Source organism: Alosa sapidissima, chromosome 7, assembly GCF_018492685.1.
Source record: "Alosa sapidissima isolate fAloSap1 chromosome 7, fAloSap1.pri, whole genome shotgun sequence".
Lineage (NCBI taxonomy): Eukaryota > Metazoa > Chordata > Actinopteri > Clupeiformes > Clupeidae > Alosa > Alosa sapidissima.
The window spans coordinates 25,447,271-25,466,710 of record NC_055963.1 but is presented as its reverse complement, the minus strand read 5'-3'; the positions used below and the strand labels follow the sequence as shown (position 1 = coordinate 25,466,710).

Here is a 19,440-nt window from a genome sequence, read left to right as displayed (position 1 = left end):
GCACGTGTAAGTATTGGACTAAAATGACAACCAAAAATGTTTTAATATCCACAAAATGACAAATGAAATATTCCCTAAATAAATATTTATTAAAAAGATTTTCCTTCATTTTAATTTAAACGTCACTCTCTTGACAGACACATATCCCTCTGTAATTCCCATAGTTCTTCACGTGCTGTCTGTGAACACCTGTCCCATGAGTGCTAGCCTGGAGCTGAAGGGCTGCATTGGACAGGAGAGCACACGGGCCTTACGCTGACTCCCAGGCTTCAGCACTATGCTCTCCGACGCCCGCAAATCTCTGTCCCAGTCCTCGTTCCTTGTTGCAGCACCTTCACCTTCCGTCTGCCATCGTTCATATTCATGTTCTTCCTCCTCCTCCTCCTCGGCCACCTTTCCATTCACCGGCTGGCTGGGGGCGTCCGGGACTTCAGAGAGACTCAGCAGGATGTCCTGGAGCTCGTAGCGCTCCTCCTGGGCCCGGCTGCAGCAGTGCAGGGCAGCGGGGTCCAGAGGGTGGGCCTCCGTGTTGAAGATGTAGCCACCGGCCCCCAGCACGCAGTCACCGTCCGGGCCACCAAGCTCAAACGTGGAGCCGTTGTTGTGCAGGAAGTTGTTCGGGTCAAACAGGAGGTAGAGGTATTTGATGGTCTCGGCCAGGAAGAAGGACTCCATGCGGTTGTCCAGTTTGTGGTCCCTCACATCCTTCACCTGTATTTAACACAAGATAATTTTCCCTCTTATTTGTAATTTTGCTGTAACCAGAGAACCAGTTGTTGTATTAGGTATCGTAGTGATTTTCCTCAGAATGTCTGCAGGCATTCACCAGAACAGTGTTGATATAGTGTGGAATTTAACAGACCAAGTTAAACAGATAATTTCTAATGTTACATCAACATATCTATAAATTCGTGACAGAAACGGTTCATGAGAACAGAGAAAACTGTTCACTAAGGTAACTCTAAAAGTTCAAAGAAACCTCAAAATGTTAGATAACACACCCTTCAAAAGCCTTTGAAGGTTTTCGCATTTCAAAAAATAAAAGCTTTATCAGCTCTACTGAATACTACAGTAGCTGCAGATTGACCCTATGGGTTTCATCAGGACTGCTGTCCAGCAGTTTATCACTCACACTGGCAAATCCACACTTCACTCGACTGATCTTCTCAATGGACTCCACGGCGTCCCGTCCAAGGTGCAAGAAGGTAGGGTCCCCTGTGGCCTTGTATAGATACATGGCACTCTCTATTAACTCTACATGCCGCCGCCACCACACACACACACACACACACACACACACACACACACACAATATAGATGTTAGGGTGACAGGTTTTTAGTTTGTTGTGATTTCTAAGAAATTGACTCACTGTGAACCAAACTGTCAAACTGCGTGTTCAAACTATATATGTTAAGTGTGTGGCCATATGCTATGTATGAGGCATACCTGGTCTTAGGGGGTAACCCTCTCTCTTGTCCACTGTGTAGCCTTGAGGAATGCTGTAGAATTCAGGCAGACCTCCGAACTGACGCCACACAGTGTAGTAGTTGTGGAAGGTCCTTACTGCACTGTCAAGGTCACCCACCAGGCTCTTGTATAGTCCACAACGAAAATAAGTTTTAGAAGATAGGTTACTGAAATATTGTTTACACCAGATATAGTATATGAATTCTGAGAGAAAGTGGAATAGAACATTAGGTCCAATATTCCAATATGTGGTTTAATGTTCTGCATTATACCCAATATTCCAATATGTGGTTTAATGTTCTGCATTTCTCATTAGTGGGTCACTTTGATACTAAAAGTATGATTCTATGTAATGACTGTATGATACCTGTACTGTCCCTGTGTATATCTGTGTGTGACTGTATTTAGAGATAAGCGGGAACATTATGACTTTGCAGTGTTTTACTGTTCTGCATGGCTGCGTCAGTAGCTATCTGCTCCGGATTGCCGGGTTGCCACTAATCAGAGTCTGATTCAGTGTAGTCCACATAAGATAGGATGACCAACGCCATCTCCCGTCAGCCTGGAAGGATACTTAAACCCTAACTATTTCCTTGTCTAGTTAGAGCAGCTGATGGATCTTTAGGTGAAGTCATGCGGTCTCTCCCTTGATGCGCATCATTGTAAATAAACTCTGTTCCTGATTTTTCATACTATTGGTCTGACTGGATCTCTATTTAATCTATGGTTTCAAAATTACCATCAGTTTATGGTGGCTCTACTGAGATTGATAAGGATTATATTGATCTATTGAATTAAGGATTGGTCTTTTTACCAAACTTACTGTGTGTGATCCCGCTGGTAAGACGCGCTCTCGTGAGTAGTACGTTTTGTTCCTTTAAAGTGCTATTATGACTGTCATTGGGCAAAGGGGGATTGCGTTGAGTAGAGCTCCTGTCTTAAAAAAGACAGTTTGGGTGATAGTTTGTTGTAGCAGCTATCGGCCCGTAAAGAAGGAACAAATTGCGTGCACACAGGTTGGGCCTACGTCAACGAATCTCCGGAGAGTTACAGATGATTGATGCCAGGTCTGGGCGAGAGATCACAATCACTGGGTTTGCTAAATTGGAAAATCTGTCAAATTTTGAGACCAGTCACTTTACAGTAACCAATCAGGAACATGAGTCAATTTATGTCTCGACATGTATGTATGTTTCTGACCTATGGGTTATGTGTATGTGTGCTTTGCAATTGTCTGATAAAGGTACTCTCTGATACTAACATGTCGAGTGTCAACCTGTCCCTGCTTGAACTACTATTTGGCATAGTTTGTTCGGAGCTGCAAAGCTATTTGAATCTAAGAAAACTTCCGCCTCATCTGCGTTGTTAAGGGAAAGTTAACTTACTTGGCAGCTTTATCTGTCTGTGGCAGCCACACATGGACAGCAGCATTAGTTGGGCCAAACTAAGATAAAGGTGGGGACGCCTATTCAAAACATCCCAGTGCTGCTAACATTGTGTGTCAGCCAATCAAAAATACCACAAAATAATTAGAAGAAAGAATCTGTCTAAAACTATAGGCTACATGTTATGTGTTGCAACTAAAGACTGAGTCCGTTTTGTCTTTGTCTTCTCTCCTGTCAGTCGACATGAGGCCTGAGTGAGAGTGCGTGCGTGTGTTGGCCAGCTGATATGCATGAAGGTCACATTTCTGTTACAGACTGTAACTGAGAATACACATAAGAAAGATGCATCTGACTGTTAACTGTATTGAATTGTTTTGGGTTTTTTTTGCTTCCTCTCAATAAGAGAATTATTTTGGGGTTTTTGCTTGGGATTCGAACTTGTTTGATTTACTGAACTATTCTCAACTAAACTAAAGCCAAGAATTTGTTAAGTGTTTGTTAAGTCTAATTCCTTCTTACTGTTGAGTTGTTCCTTTCCACAAAGGTAAAGGATATTCTGTGGTCACCATTAAGGGCACTCTTGCTGGTACGGTAAACACTAACACACTTAACCATAAGGTACAGATCTTCTCTGCCTTAGCTGTGTGTGTATGAGTGGTTGTTATCTCTGCACTTGAAGGTCAGGGAGCCAGTGTAAAGAGAGAGAAAGTGGAGAAGAGAAAATACATTTATTACACTTGAATTAAAAATATTTTATATCTAAGTTCAAACAATTTGAAGGTGTTGCTTGTCAGAGGAGTCTTAATTAATTCTCTTTTAAAATGACGTTTAGATGTTGATTGCATACCATAATTAATTCAGTCAAGAGTTACTTCTCTTAAGAGTGGCAACATGTTTTGTTTTGGTTTGTATTTGGTCAACATGCCTTAATTATTTTATTTTTTTTGTTTTCCTGTCAATGCTAAAAGAGACATGTAATGCCCTTGTTTGATATTCTTGTTAGATTTGCCAGTTTTGGAAAATTATGTGCCATTGAATTACAGTTGTCATTGAATAATTTCTACAGTCCTAAGTGTTTTGTTTTTTCCTTTGGAACAAAATGGAGGGGGGTGATCTTTCAGTCCTGGTTCTGGGGATGGGCCTCTGGAAACACCCGTAAGGGAGCTGAACACGCAGCAACGGGTAAACCAAAGACTTACAAGCAGACCAGGGCTGTTAGGTTGCTTCAGCCCATCTTATCTTTTTCCCCTGGTGATTCAGGCCCTAGCCCTAGAATAAGATATACTCAGAGAAGCCTGAAATTCTAATATATGAGCGATCTGCTCACAACAACAAGTAAGGTAACAAACCACCAACATTTGATTAAGTGACTACCCATTAGGAGTAGTCACGCTTGAATTGTATGACTATGGGTGTAGTTACGCTTGACTTATGTAGCCACTGAAGTATATAAGCACTCTTAGAATGTAAAGCTCTTTGTTTCAACCAGCTGTGTTGTACTATCCTCACTCTTTGCAAATATTCAATATAATTGGATGATTTTGATCACTGGCTCCTGTCTCATCTTCTTGATTCCGAATTGATTTACCTAACAGAATTGCGAGAGGTCCCGGGATCCCAACATCTGGGGTCAGAACGAGCTTTCTGAAAAAGCATACATGGTGAGGTCTAGGACCTTGGATTTGGAATCCTGAAAGCCCTTGGTTGTCTGAGACAGCAAGGCGAGAGGGCTGATCTTCTGACCCCCGGTGACGGGATCCTACTGAAAGGGAATTCTCCTGAGAACCAGTGATCAAGCAAAAAGGCGAACGTTCCGTGAATAAAATAAAAATAACAAATTAAATTCTCCTCTGTAGGGAGTCAAGGCTATTTTGTAGTAGTAGTCTTTGGATGAAAAGAAAACCAGATCGAGCAGGCTCAGGGTTGATTCATCCTAAATAGAAAAACTACTAGGAGGGCTATTTGGTAGCAGTAGTGCTCATTGGTGAGGGAAATAACAGTTTTGCATGCTATTTGTGATGATCTAAAGTGTATATTTACTTTGATTTAATCAATGACTAAAATGTCATAGGGTCACAACCTCATACATCATCCTCCAGTGTTTTATATACATTTTGATATCTGATATCTCCGCCTAGGAATATCTGTTGTTGTAACTAAATTTAGTGAAGCTTTGCAGGGAAAATGAAATGCTGTGTGCTGTGCTATAAAGAGTGTTGGATGACTGGACCAAAGCATCAAGGCCATCCTTGTTCTCCCCAATCCACTACAAGTCACAGGAGCACATAATGCAAGATGATGGGTATGTTAATTATATCAGATTACATATTCCAGTTTTGGTTTAGATTTTCCAGTTGTAAATTGAATAAAGTCCCCATAGAAAGTATGACCATTTTGATTAACATGCAATTTTTGAATTCAAATGCAGACTAATTGTGGGCAGTCGTGGCCCACTGGTTAGCACTCTGGACTTGTAACCGAAAGGTTGCCGGTTCGAGCCCCGACCAGTGGGCCGCAGCTGAAGTGCCCTTGAGCAAGGCACCTAACCCCTCACTGCTCCCCGAGCGCCGCCGTTGAAGCAGGCAGCTCACTGCGCCGGGATTAGTGTGTGCTTCACCTCACTGTGTGCTGTTTGTGTCACTAATTCACCGATTGGGTTAAATGCAGAGACCAAATTTCCCTCACCGGATCAAAAAAGTATATATACTTATACTTAATTGTTTCCCCAAGCTCCCTGCTCCCTATGCTAATAGAACCTGACCCAAGTTATCCTGTTCCACGTGTAGGCCGCAAACACTGGAAGCCATGCGGACGCAATGTTCTTGCTTCAAGGTAGACACAGATGTGTTTTGACTGTTGATTGGCTAGGTGTGTAGGCCTTGAGCCCTGCCATGTCCTGCTTTGAGTGAGGCCACCATACACTATGGTGAGCGACTGGCTGAATGGGCGACAGTGGAAGACATACAGGTTCTGAGGGCAGAGAAGGTTCTGGATAATGAGGAGCACAAGTGGCAGAACTTGTAGCTTGGACATATGTATTAAGCATTGCTCCACAATCTCTATGGAATGTGTTTTGTGCCAAAATTAAATAAATGAAATATAAAATCAATAAATGAAATATGAAATAAATAATTAAAAGTTGAAATAAATAAATGAAATATGAAATAAATAAATAAATAAAAGATTAAATGAATAGTTAAATAAATACAAGATTAAATGTAAAAACCATATATACATTGACATTGACATTTACATTCCATATGCACAGTCTTGCAATGTGCCATGAAATAAATAAATAGTTCTACGTCAGTCACCCATCAAGGCGGGACCTAGCCGCTGATTGGTTGCTGCCTGAAAAAAAAAAAAAAAAAAAAATCAAACTTTGTGAGCATGACTGGCTGATCAGAATAAAGTCATTGATAGAAGCTAAAAGCTAGTGCTACTGTTATCAGCCGTAACCTAGGCATTTTCATTCAGAAAGATTGTGTGTTCTATGTTGCTAACTCTTGGCTGTGAGTTATCAGGACTAAAAGCATAGCATCTAGTGCTGTCAAAAATCCTTGTCGGCTGCTGAGTTATACCAAAGATCCTTGATTACTAGCTCCGCTTTAACCCTCTCTGGTTATACCCTCATATTGAGAACTAAAGTCTCTGGAAAGTTGTGGACACTGCTTGGGCAATGTAGCAAGCTGGCACTGACACTCGCATAATAAGAGTTCACGGCATGGGCATCTCAAGCTTTATTGTTTATGTATCATATAACAAATGAGGTAAATTCAGCTCAAGTGAAGTTAACTGGGACGTCTGGGCACCCTACTATAAATAGAAGCAATAGCAAAGTCGTTTGCCTTAGATAGAAGTTCGCTTTCTGTAGATGTCGATAACTAGCTAACGCTTGTGCTAACTGTTAGCGCTAGCTCTAGATGTGCACATAGCATGTCTTATCAACCCTCAGACACAGCAAACAGACCCATCAAATGACAGAACGCTTTCACACCTGATATCTTCCCAAAAGTATGAATTTATAATGAAATCCTTGTTGTTGTATGTTTCGTGAGTTATGATACAAGTCTGAGCTATCTCCTTAGTCCAGTGTGGTTCACAGGTAGCAATCAAGTACAGTTTGACTCAAAGCTGGATCACTTCACTTCAGGCAGCAATCAGTGGTTAGGTCCCGCCTTGATGGGTGACTGACGTATTTATTTATTTCATGGCACATTGCATGACCGTGCATATGGAATGTAAATGTAAATGTCAATGTATATACGTTTTTTACATTTAATCTTTTATTTGTTTCACATTTTATTTATTTATTTAACTTTTAATTATTTATTTTAACTTTTAATTATTTATTGATTTCATATTTCATTTATTTATTTAATTTTGTCACAAAAAACATTCCATAAATCTCGTGCTTTTGGCAGTGACAACACTGACGAGAGTTGAAGCATATCAGTTAAATTCATACTTTGGGGCCAGTTTAGCAAAGTTGTAATCTTACCAACAGCAGTGAATTTATCAAATTGTTGATGCTATGACGCACTTAGCTCTAGGACACAGTGTTATACGCGACAACACTTTAGCTAAGGGAATAATCTTGCAGCCTTGCTGCAGATAATACGGGGGAGTCTGATTAAGAGTAGTCTGATAACATAGACAGCTAGCTCTTGCAGTGTATCAAGTTATGATTAAAGATAGCTTTTTCTTTCATGGAGGATGAGAGGTTGTTGATGTTGACTTCACTACACTAAACTCATTTTGAACTAATAAGTTCATCTGTTTATTAACAACACACCCACTGCAGTTGTTATATTGGTATTTTGTTTCTCATCATTGACATGGAAAAGGTTTTACAACTGTTTTTACAGCTATGCAAACCAGTGTCAAGATGATAATGTGGGATGATGACATGCATACTAGACTATATTGTTTACAATTATTTTGGATACAGCAATGCAATAAATAAAATACAACTTTTCATTTGTTTAAGAATATGTTCAGAATAAAACATTCCTTTAGGCCTGCTTTAAACAATGTGGAAAAAAGGTTAAGATAATTTAGCTTTGCTGTATGATAAACAATTCTTGATATGAGGCACACAAAAAAAAGTATCCATGAAGATCAATTCAATTCAATTCAAAAAACTTTATTTATCCCCGAGGGGCAATTTTCTCTATGCAGGCATAGTGACATATGACATAACACAACATATAAGACAGAACACAGGACAGACAAAGAAAGAATAGGACAGACAGGAGTGTAAGGGGGGGTAGTCCCAGGAGATGGAGGAGGAGGGGGCTTGGATTCAAGTTCAAAAGGCAAATAGCCTTTTTAGAACATGTGTTCACAATGCTCTGGAGGTGTTTCTTATTTTTGACTGAGAGGGAGTGAAACCAGCACATGGATGAAAAGGTCAGTATACTTTCAATAAAGGAGAAAAGGTAAAAAATGCTAAGAATCTTCCTGTTCACTCCAAAGGAGTAAAGCTTCCTCAAGAAATACTGCCTCTGTTGACATTTTTTCATAATCACCTCTGTATTAGATTTAAAACGCAGTTTGTCATCAATGATAGTGCCCAGGTATTTATATTCATGTACAACTTCCACTGGTTCCCCATGGATTGTAGTTGCAGTCCTGCTTCCTCCACGCTTAGTGAAGTCAATGAACATCTCCTTGGTCTTTGTAACATTTAGCTCCAAAAATGAGCCATCACACCATTCCACAAACTCACTGAGGACAGGCCCGTGATCTTGGACAGAACCATGTAGCAGGGAAAGGAGAACAGTATCGTCAGCAAACTTCACTAGGTGACGATCAACATGGCGGCTTCTACAGTCATCTGTGTACAAGATGAAAAGTAGTGGTGAGAGGACACAACCTTGGGGTGAGCCAGTGGACGTGTATCTGATGTCAGAGAACCTCTTGTTGACCAGCACCGTCTGTGTTCTTTGGGTCAGAAAGTCTGTAATCCACAGAATTAGCTGATGATCCAGGTTGAAATAGTCCATAAGTTTTTTAGCCAGCATGTGAGGTTGAATGGTGTTAAAGGCAGATGAGAAATCTGCAAATAGGAGCCGGGCAAAATAATTTGGTCTTTCTACATGTTCATGGATGGCATTCAATATGTAGATTTTGGCATCATCCACCCCTCTTTTGGCACGATATGCAAACTGAAGAGGATCCATCTTTGAAGCCGTGGCGCTGATAATGTGAGCTTTCACAATCCTCTCAAAGGCCTTCATAACAAGGGAGGTGAGGGCTATGGGTCTTAGGTCATTCAGGACCTTAAGGCTGCTCTTCTTGGGAATGGGAATGATTGTGGAGTGTTTCCATGACTGTGGGACATTGGCAGTAGATAGAGACCTCTGGAATATCTGCTGGAAAACTCCTCCAAGTTGCTCAGCACAGTATTTCAGTGTGTAACCGCAGATGTGATCTGGACCAGGAGCTTTCTTGATCTGTGTCCTCTTCAGACATTCCACCACAGACTCAACAGTGATGGTGATTGGGTCAAGCTACTGATGATATCCGCCAACTGAGACAGGTGATCTTTCTCAAACCTGGTGCAAAAAGAGTTAAGCTCATTGGGGAGGGATTCCTCACTGTTGCCAGCCAGCCACACACACAGGTCTGAAGTCAGGCACAGTGTTGACTGCTGCCATTGTCTTAATACCCTCATGATTCATGATTCAATTCATGATCATGTGAATTTATATTTCATTGCTAATTACTAATTTGGTGACTGATCATAGCAGTATTGCAATTGAAATCTTTTTATTAATGTTAGCTGAAACTTAGGAAGCACTACTGGGGCCTTGGGCCCAGATATGTATATCTCTGTGTTTTGTTTCAGGTGCAATCAGTGGTTAAAAAGGGGGAGCCTTACAGACTCTACTTTTTTCCCCTTTGTCTATTGTTTCTTTTTCCCCTTGAACTGTTTGGTTATTGTTGTAATCACTAGTACTCTGTGGTCTGTAAACTTTTCTTCACACCCTGTGAGAAATCAAAACAGTCAGGGACACTTTTATACATGTAACCATGTTGTTTCATTTGATTCATTTCCTTTATTGGGTTCTATTTGAGAATTGCTGAGAGACATTTCTTATGCGTTTTGGTTTTATATTCAGCTTTGCCTAAGTATTATGCACATGGTAAAGAGACACAACTGCATTACTCTCAGTTAATTAGTAGGCTCATCCTGATTCAATCAGAATGTGTGCTATTGTTTGGTGTCAAAGGCTTCAAGTCTTTTAAAGGGGGAGTTGAGAGTATTGGATTCAGAACTTATTATTTTTATATATATGTGATTTAGGTCCTGATGCCTCTAAGTTTCTGGATAGTTAAGGGGATGGACCAAATATATTCTTTTTGATTTACTGTGGTTATTATTGTACACCAATCATGTGTAGCTATTTTTCATGACTTATGGAGAAATTAGTAGAAATCATGTATCTAGTCATGTACCTGCTTATTTGGATCTGACTAACTTTAATGAAACAATTGTATAATCATTTATATTTTGTGCATTTCCCCAGTGGCACTATTTGATAAAATGTTCCAGCCATAAAGGCTGAAAAAGGGGGACTGAGAGAAAGTGGAATAGAACATTAGGTCCAATATTCCAATATGTGGTTTAATGTTCTGCATTATACCCAATATTCCAATATGTGGTTTAATGTTCTGCATTTCTCATTAGTGGGTCACTTCTATGTAATGACTGTATGATATCTGTACTGTCCCTGTGTATATCTGTGTGTGACTGTATTTAGAGATAAGCGGGAACATTATGACTTTGCAGTGTTTTACTGTTCTGCATGGCTGCGTCAGTAGCTATCTGCTCCGGATTGCCAGGTTGCCACTAATCAGAGTCTGATTCAGTGTAGTACACGTGAGATGGGATGACCAACGCCATCTCCCATCAGCCTGGAAGGATACTTAAACGCTAACTATTTCCTTGTCTAGTTAGAGCAGCTGATGGATCTTTAGGTGAAGTCATGCTGTCTCTCCCTTGATGCGCATCATTGTAAATAAACTCTGTTCCTGATTTTTCATACTATTGGTCTGACTGGGTCTCTATTAAATCTATGGTATCAAAATTACCATCAATTCCAATAGAGTTTATAGGACATAGGCCTACAGTATTAACCTTTTGCAATTTACGATTAAATGGAAATGGATTTTTTACTTTTACACTTCACATTCACATGTAGATACACAACTCTACTACTGTAGATATTCTCTTTATAAAAAGTCAGCAGGTAACCTAGGCAAGAGCACTGACATGAGATCATAACAGGACTGTCCTGTAGGACTGTGGTACCTGTAGGCCGGGCCAGAAGGCCTCTAGTGACTGGAACACTGGCATGGAGACAGTCCCTTTGTGCATCTGGACCCACAGGTACCAGTCATCAAACTTGGTGTAGTTCTTCACTGCCTTATCATAGTCTACAAGGACACAAGGAAGAACAAATATCAGGTGCACCCTTGTAACAATCGAGTAACAATAAAAATGTGTTAGCTGTACAGACATCATTTTACATCAAACGTATTACTGCTATACCTATCAGTATCATAAGATAGTTGGAAACAGCGTCATGCTGTGTTCAGTACATACCATGAAACATAGACAGCAATTCCTCATCTTGCAACATGATGGCACCCTTCACCAGGTATTCAAAGTACGAGTCAATGCCCGCTCCGATGCCTGCGTCTTGGGCCACCCACTTGGAGGTCACGATGTCGATGTGGTTCCCCACCTTTGGCAGAAAGTCAGAAATGGGTATCTTCATAAGCTACTGCTGACAGATGTCTTATATCAGAAGTAACAGTGGCAAAGGGTGAGAAAACAGGATCATTTACAATGGGACCACCTCTGTTTTGAACAGGAAACTCATTTTGTCAAATAATTAACTTAGAGACTAGTTGGGCAGAAAGATTGTTAACCTTCTTTTGAAATATGACTCAATTCATTGGTGATGATTAACTTGAATTTAGAACTTAACTATGCAGAGACTATGATTACTGGGTTTTCAACACAGAACTGTTACAGTTACGTGATAGAATAAAAGAGAAAGAGTGTGTTCATTTTTAAATTACAGTAGTGCATGTGTAAAGCAAGAGATTCAGCTGATCTGAGTTCAGCTAATCTTAGAAAGCATAGCGCATAGCTTATGGGGCAGAAAACGAATGCTACCCAGCATTCAAGTCTGTCAGAGTGTAGTTTCTTTTAAGACTGCTGAGAACATAGATAGATAGATATATACTTTATTGATCCCCAAGGGGAAATTCAAGGTCTCAGTAGCATATATTCATCCTCTGTGAGTAACCTGCACATTATCTCTCTTGCTTTAGATGTAATTTAAGCAAATCATCTGACCGGTAACTCCTAAACTCAACAAATACTCCTCTCCATTTTGTTTTTGTTGTAGTAGCCCACTTCAAGTCAGTCCCAACCACAGGCTACACAGCAAAAACAACTAACATCTATTTATTGTAAAAAGTAAAAATATGACAATGTAGTGAACAAAACAACATTTATTTTCAACTGAATTATAATAGTGTAATAGAGGGTTTTAAGTCAGAATCTGACAGATTAATATCACACCACTAGACCTATCAAACACTTTTGTAATCTGAAATTTCAGTGCACTGACAGATCTAAAGTTTGACAATTATTGCTGTTAAAGCTTGGTAAAATGGCCTTATTGCTTTCTCAAATACATACGTTGGAAATGCTCATTTCTTTATTCGGGCTAGTGAAATTAATTTCAGGCCCGAAATTTCTGCCCGAATGGCTACCAGGAATTTCTAAATTTTGCAAGCCCTGGAGGGCACTGCTGTATCTTACCAGTCCAATGTCAGAACGTGTTCTCCAGAGAGCCCGGAGGGCTTTCCATGCTACCTCCTCAAACACAGGGTCACCAGTCAGGCGACTCAGGGTGCCGAACTCCAGGATGAAGGTGCCCACCCCAGCAGTGCAGGTGACAGGGGTCTCAGTAGGGTTGACCCCCCTGAGCAGATTCACTGTGCCATAGGGCATCCCTGTGGGTGTCTGGAAGGCTGAAGGAAACCCGCAGATATGGGGGATCAATGACTAAGGTGGTGGTGATAATGTAAAATCACTGCACAACCTACTGTACAGCTCTGGAAAAAATTAAGAGACCACTGCACATTTTTCTGAGGTCATCCTACAGTTGCTGAGTGACATTCGAATGAGTTAACAGTCATATTCAAAATTAAGAGACTGACCACTGCAAATTTGAATGGGATGGGATCAGAAAAATGTGCAGTGGTCTCTTAATTTTTTCCAGAGCTGTATCACATCACATTTACATGCAATTCAATCTGAGAGATTGATGAATAGGTTGATTGACTGATATTAAAGATATTTTCTTTAATAAGACATTGCCACTCAAAGGTGACAGAGAGTGACAGTAGAGCAGATTGACAACACAAAATTATGGAAGGTCTTTTAAGTTTAAATGTTTATAAAAATGTAGCCTTGGCATTGTTAAGGGTAATTTTAAATGATGAAATTTGGTCAAATTACTAACATAATGTGCAAGCTTATTGTGTACATCACATTACAAATGTGTATAATGTCAATTCAATAGTGTAAGAATATGAAATATGATTAAATCAGTTTCTGAACCGGATACTCGGATACTGCGGATATCGTATCTGTGCACAGATGCTGTACAAGGTCACTAATCTAAGTCCTGATAATATTGCAGAACATTGCAGCAACCAGGGGAACAAAACGTCCTAGTTTGAGACACAATTATCCTGTTGGGTCAAAAATGTGCATCATGACACACACTGAAAAACGCAAAAGCACATTGCACTCAACGGATACTTTTTTTCAAAAAACCCATCTGGCCTCCCTCTCATTCTCTCTCTCTCTTTCTCTCTCTCTCTGGACACATAGTGACTTTCCATGACCTCTCTGGGTAGATTGATTTTGCATCAGGTGGGTTGTGCAGCCACAAGATAAGAAATATGGCTTGTCACAGCACGACTACAGCACAGACAGAGTGCTGTTCAATGTGAAAAGGTCAGACAAGTGTTAACAAGCAATAATTACTCACAGCATATAACAAATCATCATGACACATACGATCCAGAGAATAAAGATCTCTGCTCTAGTCTGATTATAAAAGTATCTAGACTAGCACATCAAATGCATGAATTTTAAACACATGGAAAAATAGATAGCATATTGCACATACAATTCAGTTGTAGATCAAATCAAACCTACATCTTCATATTGCACAAAAAAACATATATGAATATATAATTATATAAAAATAGACATGTCTCTATGTATAAAAAGATGTTTACAGAGCAGAGATGTTTATTCTCTTTATTCTCTGGATCATATGTGTCATGATGATTTGTTATATGCTGTGAGTAATTATTGCTTGTTAACACCACCAATCAGGGTGATCATGTGATCCCCCTGAATTGTACGGGTGTGTTTTACCATGGTTTCATGTCTGATGAAGGGTTAACACCCGAAACGTTACATTAAATTAAATATTTGGAGCTATTGGTGTAGCGGACTTTCTTCACTCTCTTTGTATTCCCCTTTTCGTCCAGCACCCATTTTTAGAATTGGGATGTGCGTGCTTTTTTGTTTTTTTTAAAAAAGGTCAGACAAGGCCATGCATCACAAATCTACTGCTCCATCTGAAAAGGCCACAGAGCCTCTGCTTCTGTTAGACGAGTCATCCAAAGCTCACCATGTCAGCTCAACTAAATGTCAACCTCATAAGCACCTATCTTTGAGAGTGTGGAGGATTCTGCAGTATTTACCACATTTTAGTTTTATTGAAGCCAGTGTACTTTCTTTCGTGCTTTTCATGTAAGTGTCTGATATTTAACGCAGGCAGAGCAGCCAGAAGACATCACTGCTGTACATAATATACATAACACGTACTACACTTCAATGTTAAGGGCCATTCGCAAGAACAATAACTATAACGGTACAAAAAAATATTGCTCTAACTAATATGAATGACAACATCCACCCATAAACCCTGTGACCTCTCCTGTTGTAGTTGACTTCTATCACATGGTACGGACACTTATTTCTACTATTTTGACCAGACTAAACAACAGAAACACCTTTGTGTTCAATTCAGTAGAGCACTATAAAGTGCATGCTCCAATAAAGTACATGCTACACTTGAATCACCACCTGCTATCAACTGTATCCAAAATTAAGCTGAACATTATAACCGGCATAAAGTGGTTTTCATTGCAGCACTGTTGTTAGGCTGCATTCACTTTTGGGCTCCATACTGTATTTTACAACATCACAGCATGCTGTCCTCTGAAACAACAAAGCACTCAAAGTAACTACACTGTAATCCACATGTTCCATGGCAGTGACTCACGCCGCTGGGCTCACCTGGGAGGAGTTTGCGTGCCGCGTCCTCAGCCATGCGGAGGAGAGGGCCTGAGCAGGGCCAGCCTTCCTCTACGTCCACACCGGCCTGCTTGGACAGTAGGTGGGCAGACAGGAGACCACCTACAACTGGGAAAAAACATTGATGTAAGGTCTTTACATACATCAAGCATAAACTATGTGAGAAAATGATTAAAAGATATCCAATAAATAAGGCTAATACTTGTAAAGGTCAGTTATCTAGCTATAAAGCAAGAAGCGTCTGTGTGTCTGTGTCCGGATGTCTGTGTGTCTGTGGCACGCATATCTCGCTGACCATTTGTCAGACTGATTTCAAACTTGGCAGGTGTCTTGCTACGGGCATGAGTAAGTGCAGTGCCAAATTTGACGTTGTTTGAATAACAAATGCAAAAGATATCGTTAAATATATCGGTAAAAAAAGCACATTGACTTTAGCTGTTAGCCACTCCCCCTCCCACACAGCACTGTACTGTAAGCTACCAGAGGATAGAAGCAGGGCTTTGGCAGAACTGGATCAGTGTAGGTCACACAAGTAAAAAAATCCCATTTGTAATCATTTTAATGACCAAGTTGCAGCTCTACAGTTTCTATTTATTGCATAAAACACATTTTCATTCATAACTGAGGCTAAACCTGGCAAAACAATGCACACACAATCCCTGGGGTTCTCTACCCTCAACAGACAAATTTGGGATATAACAGTTCTGGTTGCAGTCCATTTCAAGTACAAACTTATTTAGAACAAACAGTCTCAGTGTGCCTTGCTTCTTATCAGTATAGGCCTTATTCTGGGCCAATTCCAGCTACCAAAGCACCACTGGAAAACCTGACGGCCACGAAACACCACTAAACGGAGATTCATTCTTTTCAAAGCACACAGTACAGTTGTACAGTTTTACAGATGTTATCAGATGTTACTATACGGCTCTTCACAATGCTAGTAGAACGCTCCATTGACTTGAATTTCCCAAAGTTGTAGCGGTAAATAAATACATGTAATTACCGCTGCAAATATATAATTACCGCTGTCAATGGCAACGGGTTTTGTGCTTCTGATACGTCTTTCATATCCCTACGCAAGGACTGGAACTTCATTCAAACGTGAAAGCAGACGGTTGATCAGCTGTGTTCTAAAGAATGTTTGATTCAAGTTCAGCAGCGTGTGTTGTTGCGAACTATTCGTTTCTCAGCAAATGCCACGATGAACGGTAACAAATAGGCTAGGTTATGTAGGCAAAAGTCATATCGTGGGGAGTTTATTATTTCGTTTTGGCAAGTAGCCGTATAATAAGCGGCTGCGCGTCGGGGTCCGGTTCGCCCTGTCGGGACTTATTTTCCCAGTAATGACCGGCGTTCTATACATTATCCCTTACTTATCGCGGGCCGCACTTTGAGAACCTATGGTCTTTAGACTTTGAACAAGCACACGACAATTCCAACTGAAAGGTCCTAATTAAGCAATATAGCACGAGTGAGAGTGGGGTTGGTCATGGATATTCCCACGGGTGTTGTTCGGGCAACAACAGGCAACAACAGATTGGTGTGTGTCCATGACCAATCATATTGGTGTGTGTCCATGACCAATCCCACGATCACGAGTGCTATATTGCTTTTATACAACAATATTGTTCACGAGTGCTATATTGCTTTTATACAACAATATCGTTTATACAACAACCCCAATATTGTTTAAAAATGTTAATTTCGACATCGTTCTTACGCATCAAAAAACAGAAAACCCTTTTCAATAGACAGCGTCTTGGTTGCTAGGTAACCAACATTCCAGATCCCTCTTTACGGGTCTTTGTGGTTTACGTGTCTTCTTGAAAGAAATGTTGAAAGTCGGGCTGAAATCACATTCATATCTAGCTTTGCTGCATGCATGTTACAAGGACACTGGGCCATGTCATGTAAGGGACATGGTACTGCAAAAAAACGGAAACATAGCCTACATTGCAGAACCACTCAACTTTATTAATTTATGGTGAATAAATGTTACACTACTGTGCACAGCCCCATATGTTTTTCTGACACGATGCTAGCACGTTAGCAGCGGTTAGCTAACTATGCTTACGTTAGTTATCTACAAGTCTCCTCCAAATGACAATCATATTATAGGCCCTACACAATGCTGGCAATGCTGAAAACAATAAGCATCCTCGTTTATCTTACTTACATTGAGTTAACTGTGTGGCTTAATCCACAGATGTGGTGAAGCACTGTTTCGTTATGGTTTGCTAAGGAGTAACCCATTGCTTAAAATAGTGGAGAGCTGGGATGAGAAGTGTCAAATCTTCGCAATGTATCGCGGAGTGATTTATTATTAGCTGTGCAAAGTCTGAGTTCAAATGTCCAGGGATATTCCAACTCATGGAACGTCTCTCGGCCAATCAGAAACAAATAAATAGTTCCATAGAACCCAATTGTTGTATAAATTGAAATAATGGTCCAGAATCAAAGAACGTCTCAGAATGCCACACATGCAAAGCATAACCAGCGACAAGCAACGAGTGGCAGACAGAGTGTGATGTCACTTATAGGCCACCAGAGACTGTTTTTGAGTCACACCGTTGCAAATTCCATATGATGCATCATTCCACAAAATGGTTTGTTTTCTCAAGTTATTCAATAGGCTAAGCATATAGCCTTGACTCAAAACAGCTGTTAGGATTATTTTGATTTGTAAAAAATGTCACATGCAGCCATGCTTAAATTCTGCTCACTTCACATGTATTATATTATTATATTATCTGTAGGCCTATTCATTATTGAATGCTTACCTGGAATTATGTTTTTCCCTATCATCCTATTTTTTAAAGCAGGCCTACCTGCAGGCATGTAATTGGGCTACAGGAATAGCATGTTTGAATGGGCACTGCAGTAGTATAGCACAATTACATTTCTGCTTTCATTCTGGTACCAACAAAAAACATTTATACGAAGCCTATGTGGCTAATTCTGTTCACTTCTATTTGAACAGAACCATGTCTCCTTACCTCTGATGTTTGTTTCAAATACAGATGCATTAACATCAATGTCAAAGTCCACAGTGTCTTGGAGAAGATTTGTCACACGTTGAAACTCTGTCTGATTCCCCAGTATCTGTGCAAACAAAATAACGATTTCCATACAAAATGCATCCACACAGCACAAAGAGAGCCAGTAAAATGGAAATTAGGTATTTTGAGGAGATCATACCAGCAATGTGTCCAAAGCATCAATAAGTGTCAGTGAAAAGCTGAAATGACAGAGAAATACAAATCTCAGTCATTCCTCAGCAGGTATGAAATGTAAAGTGATGGCTTAGTGAGAGGGTTTTCAGACCTGCCCCAGGTGTCCTGGCCATCACAGGTGAGTGGCCGGAGCTCGTCATAGGGATAGGCATTATCCAAATAGCTGTTGTAGGCATGGTAGAACATGGCCTTTATTCTTTCCCTATGGAATGGAACAACATTCTTTTACACACACTCACAATATAGGTTTAACAGACGTGACATAAACTTGGTTTCCAATTACTAGATCAGTTCCTCACCTGTAAAGCTCACGCAGTAGCAACTAAGCTGTTGCTTCAACTTTGACAGCATTTCTTTTTACAGTAAATTACATGCAAAGTGCATTAAAATCTAAACAACGAGCTAATGTTACCATGAAGTTGAATAGTAGGCTATAACGTTACATTGGGCAACACTCAAAATGAAATCATATACGCAACTGTTTTTCGGTGTCAGTTGTAATATTATGTTTTTACAGTAACGTTAGTATATTTCAGGGACTCGGGCATACTTTGGCAGTTTAGTAGGCCAGGTGGTTAGTTACCCATCAAACAGTAAATTAGCTAGCCAGGTACCTGACATTTGCTAGCTGGGAGACGTAGCCTACCTATACTTTGCCATTTCCTCCTCCGTAATTTCTTTGCTACCGGCATATTGGATGCCAGAGAAGGCATACGTAATGCAGAAGAAAGTTGCGTACAGGAACTTGAGCATGAATAAACGAGTAAAGAAACATATATATACTCTGTTAGCACGGCATCTGTGCAGCTTGAAGCAATTAAGCGGAAGTATACCGTTGTAGTAAGCATGCGCATTGGTTAACGCTGACGTAGTCAATTGAATCAAGGAATGCACCATCTATGGCCGACAGGTGGCGATGAAGAA

The 19,440-nt window shown here is 40.2% G+C and overlaps 1 protein-coding gene and 1 long non-coding RNA gene across 4 annotated transcripts; both read right to left on the bottom strand.

Annotated features, from left to right (window-relative positions):
- Positions 1-7: 7 nt before the first annotated feature.
- edem2 (ER degradation enhancer, mannosidase alpha-like 2) lies at positions 8-19,351 on the bottom strand. 3 transcript variants are annotated; one of them, XM_042098451.1, is made up of 11 exons: positions 19,163-19,351; positions 18,608-18,718; positions 18,482-18,521; positions 18,280-18,385; positions 15,266-15,391; positions 12,701-12,912; positions 11,468-11,609; positions 11,174-11,298; positions 1,448-1,592; positions 1,133-1,254; positions 8-711 (listed from the first exon to the last, which is right to left on the bottom strand). In XM_042098451.1, exons 1-11 carry the CDS (start codon positions 19,267-19,269, stop codon positions 169-171), a joined length of 1,779 nt encoding a protein of 592 aa, XP_041954385.1. In that variant the 5' UTR covers positions 19,270-19,351; the 3' UTR covers positions 8-168. The 3 variants fall into 3 exon arrangements, with proteins under 3 accessions (XP_041954385.1, XP_041954387.1, XP_041954386.1); XM_042098453.1 differs by having other exon boundaries at positions 19,300-19,320; XM_042098452.1 differs by lacking the exon at positions 19,163-19,351 and adding an exon at positions 18,816-18,893.
- LOC121713658 lies at positions 3,903-5,987 on the bottom strand. The gene is made up of 2 exons (XR_006032907.1): positions 5,567-5,987; positions 3,903-5,282 (listed from the first exon to the last, which is right to left on the bottom strand). It is a non-coding gene; the product is annotated as an uncharacterized LOC121713658 (long non-coding RNA).
- Positions 19,352-19,440: the final 89 nt, after the last annotated feature.

Excerpts from the sequence above, each read along its gene's own strand:
- edem2 (XM_042098451.1), bottom strand. The coding sequence starts at position 19,269 with ATGCTCAAGTTCCTGTACGCAACTTTCTTCTGCATTACGTATGCCTTC. Across the intron at positions 18,522-18,607 it reads GGCCAGGACACCTGGGGCAG|CTTTTCACTGACACTTATTG; the intron begins GTCTGAAAACCC and ends CTGTCATTTCAG. Across the intron at positions 11,610-12,700 it reads CACGTTCTGACATTGGACTG|GTGGGGAACCACATCGACAT; the intron begins GTAAGATACAGC and ends TTTCTGCCAAAG.